Source organism: Neodiprion fabricii, chromosome 7 (assembly GCF_021155785.1).
Source record: "Neodiprion fabricii isolate iyNeoFabr1 chromosome 7, iyNeoFabr1.1, whole genome shotgun sequence".
In the NCBI taxonomy this organism is placed as follows: domain Eukaryota; kingdom Metazoa; phylum Arthropoda; class Insecta; order Hymenoptera; family Diprionidae; genus Neodiprion; species Neodiprion fabricii.
Genome location: NC_060245.1, coordinates 23051765 through 23071520, shown reverse-complemented (window position 1 = coordinate 23071520; position 19756 = coordinate 23051765). Strand labels below are relative to the sequence as shown.

At 37.4% G+C, this 19756-nt stretch overlaps 1 protein-coding gene across 3 annotated transcripts in view; it reads right to left on the bottom strand.

Annotated features, from left to right (window-relative positions):
- The window catches only part of LOC124186473 (insulin-like receptor), a 47291-nt gene that overhangs the window by 5394 nt on the left and 22141 nt on the right, over positions 1-19756 (bottom strand). For all 3 annotated transcript variants that reach the window (XM_046578224.1, XM_046578225.1, XM_046578226.1), the window contains exons 3-11: positions 8735-8909; positions 7736-7982; positions 4647-4752; positions 2529-3929; positions 2038-2348; positions 1592-1966; positions 972-1507; positions 373-868; positions 49-293 (exon numbers count right to left, since the gene is read on the bottom strand). In XM_046578224.1, the coding sequence (XP_046434180.1) occupies positions 49-293; positions 373-868; positions 972-1507; positions 1592-1966; positions 2038-2348; positions 2529-3929; positions 4647-4752; positions 7736-7982; positions 8735-8909 (3892 nt within the window). The remainder of the gene's footprint in view (positions 1-48; positions 294-372; positions 869-971; positions 1508-1591; positions 1967-2037; positions 2349-2528; positions 3930-4646; positions 4753-7735; positions 7983-8734; positions 8910-19756) is intronic.

Genomic DNA, 19756 nt, shown 5'->3' with positions numbered 1-19756 from the left:
GCTTTGTAGTTGAGCGATTCGACGATTAATTATCTGGCTTTGACGCACTTGTCAGTCTGTGGCGAATGAGAAGCGTTCTGATTCCTGGCTTCGATTCCTTCGGGCGAGTGGTAAAAGCTGACCCTTTCAAACGTCTCGACATTAACCTCAGTCAAGAGCATGGTAGCAATGTCAATGAACGTCGGTCTTTGATTCGGTTTGTGATTCCACGTTCGCCTCATCAAGTTGTACAGCGAATCTGGACAATTTTCGGGCCGCTCCATAACGCCACCGTCGATAACGTAGCGAAGAACCTGATAGAAAAGACAGATTATATACAGAAACTTGATAAAGACAACGAAACGCACACCCCTACTATCTTAAGATACTCACCTGATCATTGGACAAACCCTGGTAAGGCTGCGAGGCGAGAGTAACCATTTCCCACAAAACTACACCGTAGCTCCAGACATCTGAGTAGCTTGTGAAAACCCCATCTTTCAAACTTTCCGGTGCCATCCATCTAACCGGTAAGAGTCCTTTGGTGCCTTTGCGGTAGTAATCAGTCTCATATATGTCTCTGGTCATACCAAAGTCGCCGATCTTAACGGTCATATCTTCGGCGACCATGCAATTTCTCGCCGCTAGATCTCTGTGGACAAATTTCTTTGCCGACAAATAAGACATTCCGTCCGCGATCTCGATCGCCATCTGTAATATCCGCTTTAAAGTCGGGGGCTGCTTGGAAAAGTTTTCGCACACGTCTGGTCGGTGGCTTCTCAGATAGGTTTTAAGGTCTCCGTTGACCATTAGCTCCATAACTACAAGTGTCGGTTGACCGACTGATACAACGCCCAACAATCTCACAACATGATGAGTGTTGAATGCCCTGAAAATGGACGGTAATGAGTGACGAACGAAAACCCGACAACAAAAGATATGTGAATTATGATATGAATTTTGGTAAAACGTGGAAAAGTTCGGATGCTAACTTCATGACCGAAGCCTCGTTGAGAAACTCTATACGCTCTCTGTCCGTGGCGTTTTCATTGACCGTCTTGACGGCACACTTGACCTCCGGTTTTCCCTTGACAACGTCCTTGGCGACGCCCTCGTACACCATGCCAAAGGATCCATTCCCCAGCTCCCTTAGCAACTCTATTTTCTTTCGTGGAACTTCCCAATCATCGGGTACGTAGACGGTGCTAACATACTCGGGATTGACGGTCGCAAAAAGCCGCATTTCCGAAGAATTAGGCATGAACTTTCGTTTCAACGCGTATCCACCGCCCAGAATTAGAATACTCAGAATAAATACACTTAGGAGGGGCCACAAGTATGGATGGGACCCTCCGGCGTTCAGTTCCTCGATGTAGAAGTGTTTCGTCACCGTGTAAGCACCATTTCCGTACAAACTCGTTGCTCGAAGTCTCAGGGAGTAATTTCCAGGCGGTAATGCATTCAAAACGTAAACGCGTCCGTCATCCACGAATTCTCGCCAAGGTATGCAAATTACCATAGCCTTGACCTGAAATAATCAACGTGCGCCTCGATTAAACAATGAACATCAAGATCAACGACCTCCTTTCCCAAGCATGTTGATAATACTCACGTTTTGAAAATCGATCTTTTTGTACTCTATCTGATACGTGACAATCAAACCGTTCGGATTGGGCGGCTCCTCCCAGCTCAGTTTCACCATGGAGCGACTGTTATTGCCGGTTATAACTTCCAGGTCGAAAGTATTGTTCGGAATGTCGTCGGCGGATATAAGCGGCTCAGTTCTGGCCGTTTTGATACTTTTCGTCGAGCAGTAGTTGCTCTGGCTTTCGTTAGGGACTGGTTCTCTGCACGCCTGTACCTCGATAGTGTAAACAGCGTAGTGACGCAGATTTTTCACAGCATAATTCGTCTGCCCGTAGACAGTCCTGTTGAATAAGCTGATAGAACCGTTGACCATGTCATCCGTCAAAGCGTTATCTTTATCCTGCGACATAGATTAGGTGAGAAACTTCATCTCACCGATTTGAAGGCTAATGTATTTGAATAAAAACTCACCTCAGGATATGAGTACGAGACATTTTGTTCCTGCCACATTTTAGCCGTCTTGACTATCTCACTCACATCACGTCTCCTGCGATCACTTGAGGGTCGCTTTACGTATACCTGGTTGTGCAGCGCGTCCTCAAACGCTATAGAACTCGAAACCTCCTTTTCCCTGAGATCCTTGTCGTCGATACATTTGCACTTTGAATCGTCAGTTTCTATCTCATCTCGATTTGTCGAACTTGGCCTCTTATTTTCGGTCGGTTTAGGATGCGCTGCCTCGTCCGGCGTTGTCATCGGTTTCGTCTCCCTAAAGTTTAGGGCTACAAAAAAAATAGAAACATTCAGTATCATAGCAAACGTCTCGCACACTCTTAGTTTTCTACAATTGGATTCATTTGCCACAGCAGTTTGACAATCTCGTCAACGGTAAACGAGAAACCTTGGGAGGAAAGTATCTTTAAAAAAAAAAAAAGGAAACTAAGAAAGAAAAAGAAACTTACGCTCGTTACAGTAATTTCGCTGATCGAGAAACGCTCTGTCATCCTTCTCCCATCGCCCGATAATTCTGTAGTGGGTAAGATTTCCGTTTTTATGAAGCGGTGGCTCCCATGTTATGACAAGTTCGTTGCTCGCATTGCTATAGGCGTAAAGAGACCTGGGTACGCTGGGTGCGTCCGGGTCAGTGGTGAAGTAATGCAAGTCGCTCTGCGCGCCAGACCTCTCAGTAGCAATTGTGTAAGTCTTAACGTAGAACGCGTACTGCGTGTAAGGTTTGAGCTGAGTCAACAGCGAATAATATTCGGTAGTTTCGCTGTCACTTCCATTTTGATGGATCGTCCGATCAGAACTTTCAGCTGCCGAAACGTCGTCTACTCTCCATCCATCGCCGCCACAGGCATCCCTTCCATCGTACATGGTGACGTTGTTCGGTGCCTCGATAAAGTACACAACATACCCAAGGAGTGACCTCTGATCGTGGTGGTCAAAAGGTTCCCACGCAATCAGCGCGGCGTTCGATGTTTTCTTCTGAACCCGAGTGTGAAGCTTGGTAACGTTGCAGGCGACCTTGTCGCCGTTGCTGTTAGGGGCAACCTCCAGATCCGAGAACTCAGGCAGGCCAGCGCCTTTGCGAAACTTTTCGATGGTGTCCAAGCAGAGTTTTGGATTAAAGTGAAAGAAAACTTTGACAGGTCCGTTGTTGGCAAGGATTCTCATCGACTTGTGAGACTCCATGTCCCATAGTTCCTGAAGATTTTGATTATCTAGTACGACAAAGGTGTACTTTCCGCTCTCTAGTTCTTTGCCGTGAATGGTGTGTAGATTTTTCAAAAAATTCAAAGATATCAGTGGGAAACTGCGAACGATTTTCAAATAACCGTCAATCTCCTCGATCATACTCAAGCTGTCCTCCAATTCTTTGACGATATTCTTACCGCCTCTTATCTGTATTTCCAAGCTGCCAGTTATGTGAGTACAACCGCGAAGTTTTTGGGCCGATGCAATACTGTCGACATTCGTCCCGCTGCACTCCTTCAAACACAATCCGTCGCACTTTTTGCACGTCGCTTTACCGTTCACTTCCTCGTCCATGTAGCCGGGTGGGCATTCGATCACACAAGTATTATTGAACGGCTTGTACGGGTGCTCCTTGACTATGTCAAACGCCTCACGCGGCTTCTTCATCTTCCTGCATTCGTTCTCCTGTACGCAGCGACGGTTCAAAAACATATATGTGTTTTCCGGACAGCTGTTAGCGCAACGATTTCCATCGACTATCACATCTCGACACACGGCACAGTCCTGAGAACCCGTTCCGGTACAGCTTCCAAGACAAGACGGATGACAGCATTTCCCAGGCATGCTGTTGTTGCACGCAGAGATTCCGCAAGACTTGTCGCAAACTGTTGGTTACAAAAAATTATTATTCTCTTATCGCATCTGTTAAAAAAAAAAAAAATTACAATATAGCCCATAGGTTCATGATCAATCCCGAGTCGTTCGATGAATGATTTTGGAGAAGAAAGAAAATAGCGGAGTTTTTCTTATATATTCAAAGTAATGTCACTGTTTCGTAAATTTTACATCTACATTATAAATTGTCGTTACCTGCAATAGGGAAATAATCCTTGTCAATATAAATGAATAAATCTTGACAAGTGTAAAAACACATACATTCACGTTTAATCCAAGACACAACAACACCATTTTTATTCTTGGACAACGATTTCAGTACATAAATAAGATATTGTGTAAAAACAAAGTTAAAGACGTTGAAAAAAAAAAAAAGAAAAAAAATTCCAAATACAAGAGGAAAAAATATATATGCAAGTACAATTACGCATGAAAAACATGCGCGGTGGATTGACTTTGTTTTTTTCTTCTTTCTTCCTTTTTCTTTTAACAATTACGAAATACCCAACATGTAATGACGACGATGTATTGATTTCATAGCTGTGTCGTACGATACTAAAGAATTTTCTATCGCACTCAACACTTGTCATCACATTACATACATACACATCTATCCGCCGACAAATATAACGAGATTCGTTATTTAAAATGTATTATGTGAAGCATGCCAAACACCGCAGATAAATAACGCAAGAGAAAAATCTCACCATGTTGACAATACTGTCTGTTCCAGCACAAGGTTTCATCCTTTTTCGTCGATCGTGTCGGACAGTGTTTCTCACAAACCGGACATCCGTTCCTCGGTTTATTTCCCTGGAAGATAGATATAAAAACTTGTATTAAAATAAGAAGTAACAATCTATATTACAATAAATTAATAGATAAATAAATAATTAAATAAAAGATTGATAAAACTAACCGCAGGTACTACATACAATCTCATGAAATAAAAAAAGAATTTTCACACCCACCAAAATCAATGGGTAATATTATTGGTAACGGGCATTTTACACCCCCCACCCCTCGCAAACAAATAAAAAAAAATAAAAAAATTCCTCTGCTTGCTTCTTCACCTTTCCGTCGAACTAGAGCACCGGACAACAGATAAAGCACACATTCGTACATGATAACTGGTCTCGCAATCAGCCACAACAAAATACCTTACACTACGTAACCACTCATATTCCCACTATATATTACATATACTCACATTCTGCACCGTCAAGAGATACGTACTACTAGGTGCATATACTCATGCATACACACACACACACACGTGTATGGCATACGGTATGAACGCGTTATGAACGGTTGAACAGATAAGTTTCTCGTAGACTATAACGTGTGATATGGTATGTGTGCATGTATGCATGTATGTACATACATAGGTATGCGTATACGTATCCGCATGGACAGCACGCGGTTTCGAACTCCACGTTACATGCTACATAGGTATTGTACATACGTACAACGTATTACGATACCGTATCCGTATGTCCTATACAATATGTAGGAATGATGAGAAGAGTCAAAGGAAAACAGAAAAAGAAAAATAATAAGTAAAAGGATTAAATTTATAAACGCAAAGTATGATAACAAACCCATTCTCACAATTCATTCACAAGGAAATTTTGATTTTTTTTTTAATCGTATAATAATTCAGGTAAAATAATAATAAGAATTCGAGGTCTCCCTTTTTTTTTTTTTACTCCTTCAGTATCGTCTTTGCAATTATTGACAGGATTGTTGATATTTATGTGTATAAATTGCGATACTTTTAACATGTTATTAGAAGCTTATTATCGAATGGTCTACAATGAATTACCTACGCTGAGGGAATGTTACACTGGATGTTGATGTTGATTTAGATATCTCTAAATATCCAAGTACGAGAAGGTATCGCAGAGGCAGAAACAAATGAATAGGAACCGGACTTTACATGAAATTCTGAGCAAAAATCACACGAATACATTTTTATTATACACAAGAAATAAAGATATGGCATAAAAAAATACAAAAGTGTAATCGTGATATTTCTTTATTTTTGGATAAAACAAATATGCATTGCTGTATTTTTCATCAAAATAGCATGTGGAGAATATACGGCTGTTGACGGCTACTCTTTTTTTTTTTTTTTTGCCTCGCGATGAATATCATCTGATTAATAGACAGAATGAAAGACATTTAACGCAGTCGGTAAAGACGGACTATAGCATCCCCTTAAATATGTAAACATGATAAATACAGCGCGGTATTAGTTTCGGTGAATGACTTATTTCTTACGTTGTATTTTTTTTTTTTTTGTTTTTTATTTTTTATTTACGTTTTCGAGATATTTTGCTTTCCGTTATCATTATTGCGCACAAAATGAGGGGAACAGCTACGGAATCGAAGAGGGAGAGAGGAAAAGAGAGCGAGAGAAAGAGAGAAAATGAGAAAATAATCTGACACCGGAGTGCAAGCGTACTTCGTCAAGAATCTCTCTGGCTCCTTCTGTCTATCTATCTGTAAGACAGCTCCTATATGCAATTATTACCATATACTCGAATAAAGCGCAGGCGAATTCATTACCCGCTAGTTTTCCCGCGAGCGATAAAGGGAAAGAGGCTGAGAGAAAGAGAGAAACAGAACGAATGAAAGAGAAAGAGAGAGAGAGAGAGAGAGAGGGGGAGAATGAGAGAGTATAAAAGTCAGCGTAGCGGATGCAGAAATAATGGCGAGAACTAAACGAAACAAAACGGCGGTGAAAGAAACGTCCAATCGCGCGAAGGTCAACAAAAAAAATTGCAAACATGTCAAGTATATAGGGTATGCATGTACATACATACATTATACACATATACCTATAATAATACGAAACTTTGGTGAATTTGCGATTATTATTAATACCACTGTTTCGTAACAAATAAAAAAAAAATACATAAAATACGCATAGATAAATAACATATAGTGATTTATTATCGTCTATCTATACACACCGAGAATTCGATAAAAATAAGGAAAAAAAAAACCGGCATTTCTCAATTCCCCGATTTACATATCTATATTTATTATCGTAAAATGCGTTGAGTGCAACATGTATGTATATATTTATGTATATATATATATATATATACAACAACTTTGTTCTAATATTGAAACAGTGGGCGTTTTTGTTTCTTATTATTATTGTTTTTTTTTTTTTTGCCCTTCTTGAAAAATACAACGACCTACATACAAACATACATTCATGCCTAGGTCGTACCTAGAAGTATAAAAATGAGAACATAAAATAAGAAGAAGGGGAAAAAAAAACAGAAAAGAAAAATTCCGGAAGTGTGATTCATTGTCCAAACTATAATATCCCAACGAACGTTCTAAAAATAAACTTTGGCAACCATCCACGATGATTTTCAACGATTCTCTTTCTTTTTTCTTCCTCATCTTCATCTTAAAGTTTCTCGGTCATTTTTCCTTCTGCTTTTTTTTTTTTTTTATTACAAGAAAATCCATTAATATTTTCTGGGCTTTTCTTTTTTTCCTCGTCTGTACACCATTGAAGGGAAAAAAAAACAAGAACGCGTATTATATACCTGCGTGTAATATAGACAGCTCGTACATTGAACAAACGTATGTACGCAATAATATTCTACCCCTTACATGAATACGAAATTTACGAACAAGAAATGTAGCAAAAATAATTTTAAAAAAAACATATATGTATATATATTTAAAACATGAAAGAAAAGGTCAATAACCAACCGGAAGACGGTGATCGTTGCATTTATACAAAATATACGTCAGGCCCGCGGCTTACCGATATGACGTGTTCGCCCTTTCCAACGCCGATGATGAGGTCCCAGTCGATTGTATCAACGTAGCAGAGTGCCGGATTCTTTTCAAATCTAACGCTGCCGCGGCCGATATTCGTCAGCGAGTGAAGACCGATTTCCTGCAGATGCATCATCTCGAAGGCGACAAGGGCGTAGTTTATGAACAACGAATGGCCCCGTATTACCGTCAAATTTGGAAACAGATGGCCAACGCTTCGGAGACCGTTCACTCTGCGTATCGCGTTGGAGGACAAAAGAAATTTGAAAATTAATATACAACAGCAACAGCATGTAATTACAAAATTGTAACCCTTCGTTATTGGATACTTCATATACGTATAATATACCAAACACACGAACTGTATTTCACAATTGTTTTACAATATTATATGTATATTATAAATACACCGGGACAATCTCTTGAAATTTGAAAATCAACCGCGCACGCGCGAATTTTATCGGCTGTTCGCGCAGGCTGGCCAACCCGAGTTTCAGCTGTCGAACTGTTTCTAGCGGCGATTGTAGTTGATACGAATTTTCGAGGTTAGAATCTCAAATAATTGAGGCAGCGACTCGGAAAGGTTTGAGAAGCATTTGTTATCGAGTCGGAAAATTGATTCTTCAAAGAACGGTCGTAATTCGATGCTCGTGCTCTTTGAAAATTCAAACGTACACGTTACATTTTGCGTAGGTTGGCCCGACTGCGTCGCAGACAAGAATATCGCTGCGGGAAGATTTCGCCGACCAATGACTCTTAATTATTTGGCGCATGCGCGGTTCATTTTCAATTTTCAAGAGATTGTCCCTGCATATATGCGTATGTGAGGAAAGATTGGAAATTGTATAATCAATATATTATTGTGCATGGGGTGAAAAAAAAAAAACTATATTGCGTTATTTATGGTACGGAATATCATTATGCGAAACAATAACAATAATAATAAATGATGTTAAATAATAATAATAATAATGATAATAATAACCTGTAAAGCAGAAGGTAGCCGGTGATTTCGACGAGGTCGGGAAATGTAAGGTTTGCGTAGGACGTGTCGTTCGCGTGATCGATCAAGAGTATTTGTACGAAACCCTCGACCACTCGACATCCTTCCAGTCGCGAAAATTGGTTCACGCTATTTCTCACGTCGACGCTCTGACAGACTGAAACAAAAAATATTACGTGTATAAGTACACACACACACACACATATATGTATATAAATATTATGTGCAGTTACGACGGTTTTACGTTTTGCAAATTTATTTTCTTTTTTTTTTTTTGTTTTTTACGAAATCATTTTCCATATTTTTCAAATATATAATGGAAAAACATTGCGTAACGTCAGGCGGTTGGTCCGGTATTGAAAATTGAGAGGGGAAAAAAAACGAATAAGAAAAAATTGTTTTCTTTTTGCTTTTTTTTCTTTAAAATAACATATCTGGATACATCATATACATACCTATATAAAAAAAAAAAAAGAAAAAAAAATGTATAAATTGCAAACTCTTTCATCGGTAAATTAAATACGAAAGTTTTTTGCGCACGCGCGCGAGTAAAAAAATTTCACCAAAAATTTTTCATCTACACATTTCATTTTTTTAGGTTTCCATCCATGTTATCCAGAGTATAACAATATAGCCAAAAGCTCGATCCGCCTGATCAAGCAATTTGAATGCGAGCTCAGGTATTAACGAACCGAGTTCCGTTATTGCTTATACATTATACTGTAGGTATATCCGTACATGATATTATACCGAGAGAGTGAGAGAGAGAAGACGAAGGAGAAAATAATCATCATCATCGCAGCCGCGTTGCACGCATACATATATACGGTATTAAATTAATTAACGTCAGATCGATATTATAAAGAAATTTTCCTAGTCTTGCTTGCTGTTTATTTTCCTTTTTCTTTCAAACAACATGTTTTACACACATTTATATTATAACTTAACCGTTTCCTCTATACCTATGTATATAATTGAGAATATATCGTACACGATTTTTCGAAATACTCGCGTGCCGAGGATAATATTGTTGTTTTCTTTCTCTTTCCTTTTCCCTTCTTTTTCCTCTTACAATTTTTTTTCTAATATTATACAACGATTATTCTCCAAACGAAATGTACATACTGTACATACGTCTGGCATATTTTGGTGCGTATTTTATGGTTGGCAAGTTGCGATATGTATGCGCTTGTATATATATACACACATGTATATTACATGCGGTAGTTTAATCTTAACGAGGAATGAAAACAACCTGAATTCACGAGCACTAGCGACCGGATATGGCGCCACGAACGTCCGGTCTGTCATTCTCGAGTTTCCCCCTCCACAGTACGAATCGTCGTTCACAGCTTATCATTTCTCATCCCCGCAGAAATACGCGCAATGAGCACGAACGAAGGGAGAGAGAGAGAGAGAGGAGAAAATACATATGAGATGGAGGGAAAAAAAAGCAGGGATGAAACGTAACGTACATACCGTATATATACGTATATTATATATATATATATATATACTACGGTGTTTCGAGAGAAATAAATTGTTTTTTTATTGATTATCTTCTTCCGAACAGGTTGAAAAGTTCCATTCTGGTACAAAAATACGCCTGTTAAAATTTCATCTCTTCAATATATTAATATTAAGAGGTTGCTCATCGGACTTTGCTATTTTCCATAAGAATAACACGGTAGAAATTGTTTTTGTTCCTTCTGATTTTTACAGCCGGCTAACGATGCGTCGTACAGAAAATTGACAGACATATTTTTGTATAGAATTGAACGCTCTTCGAAAAAAGATCTCTTGTCATTTTCATTTATTTATTTATTTATTTATTTACTTTTTTTGGGGGGATTGTCACTTTGCAATGCGTCACCTGGTGGAAAAAAAATCGTAATAAAAAGTAACCAGACTGACAGCTGACCGTGTTTTATTCGCGTACGGATGACAGAGCAGGTATATTATTAATCATGTTTCATGAATTTACGTTACATGAGTAATTTGAACCACCAAGTATTACGATGGGTTATGCGGTGACAAAATGTCACCGGCAATCGGTCTCTGACGTCATGATACACGAAGGTTCAAGTCGGTAACTTTATCGTAACGAAAAATTGGGGTAAAAAAAATTGCTACTTTCTTATTTTTACAATAATTCCTCCAACGAGCCAAGATTGCAAGATATGACTATATATTCCTTTTATCACGGTTTACCGAATTTCCAAAAGCAATTCCAAAATCGCGAAGTAACGCTTTTTCCTCGTCGTGAATCTTTGCGGCAACGTTATCGACTTCGGCATGATGTACGCATATACGATATGATAATATGACGCAATATGACGCATACAAACGAGGCGAGTGTTTTCCTCATTCATCCCTTTGCCTGAACGAGGCTCCGACCGCAATCGCGATTCGTTGGTTATTTCTTTTCTTTTCTTTTCTTTCTATCTCTCTACTTTCTCTCTTCGCTACTTTTTTATCGTGCGTTTCTTACAGACAGCCGCACATTCATTCGTTCATTCATTCATTCATTCGTTCATTCATCTCTTTCTTCACATATCTATACATATAACCGTGTATTTATACAAATATACACATATGTTCGTATGCGTGTGTATAATATGCATGCATATACATACATGGTATATGTGGCTAACTTGTGGCTAATCGACTAGCTACGAGGATCATTGAAATTACAAACCCTAACCACGAATATACACAGCACAGGCGTATTCACAGTTTTGTGTATAATTTTACATCCGCCTTTCGTTCCTCTCGCCTTAATAATGCACACATTCATACATGCATATAAATGGCTACTGTTTTGCAAAGAGACACGCGTGTGTAATTTATAATTGTATAATGTATTCGCATATTATACATAAATATAATAAATTTTATACTATAGATTCGTTTCACGCATGATGGTACGTATGTAGTATGCATGGAATATTATCGTCATTGTCGTTATTATTATTCTTGCTGTCATTGTTATTATTATTATACATTACAGATTTCTGCACGTATGGTAATATTGCGTGCATGCCTGATATCCACCCAACCGGATACACGCGAGTCACGTAGTGTAAATTTAGCCAATATCACATCTGCGGTAAAAGCATGTTGTCAGTAAACAATACATCATTTCTCAACGTGTCTTGTTACAACAATTTTGATATTTCACGGGGGGGGAAAAAAAAGCACTCGAAAATTTCATTCCCAACATTTTTTTCCTAATTTATAACGACTGAATTGTAACTTTTTTTTTTTTGTAATTCACTTTTACTCATCGTAGAAACGTAAAGAAATAAATAAATGATTAAATAAAACGATAATTTAAACACGAACGTTTTTGCATTACGCGTAATTAGGATACGGTGATATATCCGTATCAATTATACATGATAAAATACGATTCCGTTTTTTTTTTCTATTTCTTTTTTTTTTCCGCGCCAGTTCCTCCGGCAGTGTCAAAGTTTTCTAATCATCGAAGATTCAAAAATTCTCTTTTCTCCCCTATTTGTTACACCAATCTAGGCTTTTTGCTTCTCTTTCTCTCGTTATTATTAACATCAATATGCATCATTATACACAACGCGAATATGTTTTACGCATTTTTTTTCTTTTCCATGCGCGTTCTCCGTACGAAAAGTACCCGTTTCTACGTCGCTCGTATGATTTCAATCCCAGGAGTCCTGAAAGTGGTATTTTTTGTATCGCGCGCACGCGCCGTCGCGAGCAAATCTGACGTTGCGCGACTCTAACCTCGAATTCGAGTTTCGTGAACAAAACGTGCAACATACTCTTCTTAAATAAAGAATCGTGTGGAAAATAAAAGAAAGCAAAACGGCCTTTTCGCTTCGCGTATTTGCAATATTCGTCTTCGACGTCACCCACGACTCATATTGCAAATAAATAAATAAATAAATAAATGAACAAGTAAATTAACAGCGAGAGAAAGAGGAGTACAATTGCAATATGATCGTAGGGATGGACAAGCACAAGATGAGGGGAAGTTAGGTGATTTTGAAGGGAGGTTATACATATAGCGCTTGTTCCGTCCACGTGTGCGCCGAATGAACCGGAATCCGAGGCCTTTACTGAGCTGGTGAGAGAAAAAAACCGTCTAGACGTTCAACTTCCGGTGTTTTCGAAACGTCGCGATCGTCGTCGAGACCCTCCTATATAATATAAACCCTATAGCCTCGGACCTTCTTACAAAATATATATATATATATATATATATATATATATATTGTAAAGAATTGAGAAAAAAAAAAAAAACACGAGGTAATAAAAATTATCATCTCGTCAAAATTTCACCGTTTATATTTCACTCTCTTTATCTTTAAACGTATGTAATATAGTTTAGTAAAATTTGGCAACAACGTTTCGAAATAATTGCAATTCGAAATTGCGTTACGGTATCATGCTCGTATTATTATTATTATCGTCATTATTACTGCTGCTGTTATTACTATTATTATTGTTATCACGCGCGACGAGAACAATAAAAAAATAAAACTCAGTCAATGGAAGTAAAATTACCGTTACAAAATATTATGATCAATTTTATTTTAAATATACATACGTACGATGTATAATTCAGAAATTATGTAACAAATCACCAAGTGATATCGATCTGCGTATAACATTACATATATTATTATTATTATTATTGTTCATAAAAACAAAACTAACGACAAACTTAATTGAGGAAAAGATTATTCGAACGATGTAGGTGGGGGAAAAGGAAAAAAATAAATAAATAAAACGACCGAAATTGGGAGACGGGAGAAAAAAAAATCGAAAACAGATAAAAAGAAAGCAAGGCGACGGGGAGAGGGAAGAGAGAGAGAGAGAGAGAGGGGAAAAAAAGAAGATAAGATAAGAAATTGAGATAACAAAAAGAAAGAACGGAAAAAAAAAGAAGAGAGCGGGAAAAAAGTAATCGGACGCGAGAAAAACAAAAGACAAGTGCCGCAAGTGCACAGGGAGATAAAAAAAAAAAAAAAAAAAAAAATTATCATGAAAAGCAGGAATCAAGTGGCGTAGGTCGTGACTCTGTGCAAATGCAACAACAGCAGGCAGCAGCAGCAGCAGCGGTTCTTACATACCTAATATTTAATACACGTGTACACATGTATAAAATAATAGTAACTGTATACTTTTTGCGTATAACAGTGTGTATACGTGTATGGAAGAATGCAGTGAGAGGAAAAATAAATCGTTCGTTAATTCGCTGTACGCGTGCATATTACATGTATTATTTATTTATCGCCACAGAAGTAAAAAAAAAAAAAAAAAAAAGGAGAAGAAAGAAAAAAGAAAAATTTTCTCTCTTATACGCAAAATAGACATTTTTCTTTTTTTTTTGATCCGAAGGATATTTCGAGAACGAGTTACCGGATTTCAATGATTTTCGTCTCAATCGACGCGGCTTTTCCAAACTTAGAACTGATTAGATTTTGGCTTTGATCGGTTCGATACATTGTCAATAATTTAAACAACAAAGTTTCAAAATATAAAATAAAAGTTACGATGTCTTGAGAACTAACGAATGGATTTGGATGAAAATTGATACCGTGAGGTTTTTTTTTGGGTCGCTAATGAAGAACCTAAGGTCAGATCTGCAATATTTCAATTCGGCGTATTCGACAAGCTGAATAAAATACTAAAAACCTTTGGATTTTGATGAAAATTGGTAATCGTCGGTTTGTTGGTCGGCTGATCACGAATCAGAAGTCAAATTGAAAAATTTTAAATGTCGATCCAATGCGATGGAAAAAAATCTAAAAATATTCCGATTTTGGTAGAAATCGGTAGACGAAGATTTTTTGGGTTACCGATAACGCATCCAAGGTCAGACATCCAAAATTCGTAACGGTGGATCCATTAATAGTTCAATATAAAAAAAAAATCGTCATATTTTCACTTAATACGCTATCCGAGGGCATTAAAATCGTTGATCACGAATCTGAATTCGTAGTTCGAAATTGGAATTGTTCCTTGCTTTTTTGCTCGCTTGAAACGTAATAATATAACAAATTGTTAACGCGAATTTCTTCCATGCGCGGACAAACGAAAGTTTGCTGCATCGTTAGGGATAAAACGAAAAAAAAAATATATAAATAAACAAATGAATAAATTATAAAGGAGGCCGCTGCTGTTGCTTGATGCTGTTTGTAGTAACTCCGACGAAAGTGACCTAAATTCTTTCGAAATTATGCCCTCGTTATAATATATAATGCGTATATTAGTACCGACGTTAAATGTATATCAAATCGATACAACGAATGGGTCGAGTGCGTTAGTTTATTTATAATAAGCGAGGGAGAGTTCACCGCCTGAATCGTCCAATTACACACGTATGCGTCACACGTAAGCTTGCAAGATTCTCGTAAGTAGAATCATGAAAGGGTATCAAAGGGCGAGGAATCGTTCAAAGATCGTTTCCAAGGTACACGAAGATCAATTGCCAATTATTGGCTGGCCCTGAGAGGCCGAATATATAATTAATATACATATACGATATATTATCGTTACTTGTATCATTCGATATAATATGCCGACGATAAGGCAAGTTGGCAACGTAAATCAAATTTAGAAAATATCGTCGAATCGTTGAACAATCATTCAGGTTGTTCAATTTTTATTTCATTTAATCTACCTACTCGACAAATCGTCTGTTATATCTTCGATATAGTTCTACGAATTATTTATCGACGGACGCATTTAAATATCGCGTAAAACGATACAATTTCCAACGTGTGTTTTCGTGTGTGTGATTCGTATCTTTTTAACTTTTAACCTAAGGGAAAAAACCGATCTTCTCTCTCTCTCTCTCCCTAACTCTTTCTCTCCTTGCAGCCTTGAACTTGTTGGTGAATCGGTTACCATGCGTAACATACACACGCATATACGCGTTAAATACTCGAGATATATCACAAATATATATATATATATATATATGTATATATAACGAATATAAAAAGATTTGTGAGAATTAATCAAATCAATCACCGCGGGTCAATAGCCTGCATACGTGCATGCATATGACATGCTGCCAGTACCTAAGCTAATATATAATTTTATATATATATATATATATGTGTTTGGCTTTTTTTTTCCTTTGACCGCCCCTCCCACACACATTCACACAACTTCGAAATCGGCGTGTAGAAAAATCAATCGTCTTGCAACGAATTTGTACGATAATGTAAAGGAAATAATTAATAAATAATATTATATCAAGAGATCTTAGAATTACGATATTGTACGCAACGACGATCGAGGAAAATCGAAAGAAGAAAGAATTAGTGTCGCGATGCGCGCGTAGAAGAGGAGAGAAAAACGGGGATGAAGAAGAAAAAAAAAAGAAAAAAAAAGAAAGAAAAAACAAACAAATGGAACGATAGAGAAGGATGGGAGGGAAAAGAAAAAAAAGAAAAACATCGTCTCGGGTTGTGGAAAATTTGTAAAAAGCACCTACGTCACACCGAGACGATGCGACGCGATAGGAAAGGCGCGTGATTCATCGACGCAAAATTCGCCTTCATCGTCATCCTCATCTTCGTCTTCGTCTTCTTCTCCTTCCGCGTTTTTAAAGGTAAAGACCGATGCAAAAATAGAACATCGTTTCGTACGCCTAAATTTACACGACGCCCGTATTACATACCCTATCCATAATCCATCGAATATAGAGCCTTGCGTCAATAACGAGACACGCGTCGTCGCTGACTGTCAGAGACAAAGATCATCGTCGGAAACGGAGGCGTGAACTGTTTGTTATCTTGTTGTTCGCCTTTTTTATTTTCATTTTTTTTTCCCCTTTTCTTCTCCTTCTTTCTCTCTCTCTCTCTCTCTCTTCCCCTCGCTCTCGAAAATTCTTTAATCTCGTCTCTTTCATTTTTTCTATTTTTCTCACCTCCGTTCCGTTATTATACGTACAACGTTACAAAACATGAATGAACAATTGAAGAAAATAAAAACGATTAATACTGTATCGATATAGTAATAGTGATAAGACGAGAAAAAAAAAAGAAATAAAAAAAATAAACCGAGCGTATGATTTGTAACCCGATCATTTCTTCCCCCCCCCCCCACAACAGAAATGAAAGAAGAAAAAATCAACTCAAAGTTGGGATAAATTTTTTAACATCGATTAACGAATAATCGGAAGCTAATGAAACTTCAAGAGGAAAAGAAAGGGTGAATAAAAAAAAGTCCAAGCGCAGTGAAACAAATTCTGCACGAATCAATATTACATTTAATATCCACGTGATGTACAATGATTTTATTTTTTTTTTATTTTTTTTTTTATCGGTGTGCGAAGAAAAGAAGGAAAAAGATTGCAAACCCCGGCCACCGTTCAATTCTCAATGGCAACGTCAAACGTACACGCAGCCAGTATCTTGTGCCACGGTATTTTTCTTATCGCCTCGGCGTTCCGAAGAATTCGAGATCCAACCGAAGAGAGTTACGCAGAGAGTTCCGGACGATTCGCGCAATTCGGGCAACAACAATTTTAACGAGTTTAATAATTATAATAATGATAATGATAATAATAATAATATAAGTGATAAATCGCGTTAAGCGGAATAATCGCTACATATTATTGCGAAAAAGAAGAAGAAGAAGAAGAAGAAGAAGAAGAAGAAGGAGGAGATTTCCTTGTTGCTGATTTTTGAGGCGGTGTTGAAATTCCGAATTTGAAAAGTTTCGAAAGCGACAAATTCCGACAAGTCAAAGTTCGGAAAGTGCGGAAATGAGAAAATTTACAAATCTGAAACATCGAAATTCCGAATGATCCAAGATTTTCAGTCCTCTGAATTTCTGGCTTGATGAAATTTCACCATTTAGATTTTTCTTTGTTTCGGATTTTCTCATTTTTTTTTTTTTTTTTTTGGCAAAAATTTGCTTCGACATATATAATGTAGTATAAATATCACAAGTCAAAGCTTACGCATTATATTTATTACAACAATACAATCGCGAAAGTTTCACAGCATATTAACAAAACATTATATACATGTATACATATAATATTCTTGTTAAAGACTGAAGAAAAATGATTGTAATAGGTTTTAGGTACGACGTGTGTATGCAAAAGAAGGGATGTAGAAAAAAAAACGCATCAATTTTCTCTTTCTCTCTCTCTCTCTCTTTCAAATCGTCTCAATTTTGTTAAAATAGTGTAAAATCAAGATATTAGAAACGACAACTCCATTTTACTCGGATAATTAATTGCGTCAGATGATGAACCGTTGTGATAAATATTCCCTTCCTCCCAGCCGCCCTCTTCTCTCTCTCTCTCTCTCTCTCTTTATGAATGTGCAGATTCTTATCACATCGGCGCCTCTAACAATCGCGCAATACATACCACCTATCTATACTACATAGGCACGCGATGACGTTGTACGTTTCATTCGGTATGTGTACATAGGATATAGGATATAGTAATTGTACTACGTTTCCTGCCGGCGATCGTTGCTCGGCATAAAAATTATCGTTTTATAACGATAATAAATACAAACGTTCTCGCTTACATTGCGTCTATGTATCGTACGCAGGCGCGTGTATGTATGAAATTTATTCACGATAAAACAATGCAAATACGATCCATTTTTTGGGAAACGGGTTTTTCAAACTCTGTTAAAAAAAAAATTAAATAAATTAAAAAACAACGAGACGGTTCCGACATTTTCCTCCAACGTATAAACTCGCGCGATAATAATATATCTCATATATGTGTACGTTGTAATACGTGTATTATGGGTTTTTTTTTTTTTTTTTTCCTCTATATAATAACATATTTACGAAATCCTGCGCGTATATAAAACGTATACAACGTACAATTTTCTCTCTCTCTCTCATCATTCTCCTCAGATACATTTCATCCGAGCGTTTTACATACAAACGTATAAATATTAAAATGCATATATCGTTGTTTAACGCGACTCTCGACTGGCGCCAGCGTTGTTCCCACACCTTCTTGTTCTTTCTCCTCGCGCTCCAATTTTTTATTTCGTATAATATTTTTTTTTTTTTCTTCTTCTTCTTACTTCTTTCTTTTTTTTCTTCCCCACTCTGCGTACATAACCACGTATAAATATAAGCGGTACTACCTGTAGTAGGTATACGTCGTACATCCGTGTCCGTAAGCTTGTTTGGTCAAGTGAAGAACCGCGATCTTACTTTACGCGCCATTGACACGTGTGCCTCGGTAAACAGAAATAATTTCAACGAACGTTACACGCGTATGTCGCGTATGTCACGTATGCAAACTATGGTTGTTACACCATACGCAACGTGTGTTGTATGCGAGAGATAAGGAGATGAGGAAAAGAGAGAGAGAGAGAGAGAGAGAAAAACTAACAAAAAAAAAAAAAGAAAACATTAAAACAAACCGTCGGCGGCTAAATGCAAATACATACGTGGTCGTGTATATCTATGTAGACCTCACGCGTATCGTTATAGTTAGTTAGTTACGTGAAAGAAAGATAAGATTGTCCATTCACTTCTGAAAAATTCTTATCAAGACCAAACTCCTCTCCCCGCCGACACCGCCGCTGTTACTTATTTTTATTCTCATCATCACCGTCATCGTCGTCGTCGACGTTCTTACCGCGGTGATTTATTAGACTAATGAAACGCGACGCGATTGGTCGTAATTAGTAAATTACACATCGCACGAAATCTACATATACACGTATACGGTGTATTATCACAACGTACGTAAGACACGTGTGTTAATGCACGGTGTTGAAATAAAAATATGTAGTTCGAATAATGGTCTGAATTTTCATGACCGGATAAGCGATTATTTTTTTTTTTCCTCCACATACGATCAATGAAAATCCGAACGCTAACAGTGCCAATTCGATTACGTCTAATAAATAAAGTTCCGAATGAATCGGTGTTGAAAAACAACGTTTTTCATCTGTTTAATAGAAAGTTGTTGTTAGAATTTAACATCTTCGGGAAAGGGAAGCTTTTCTTACCATT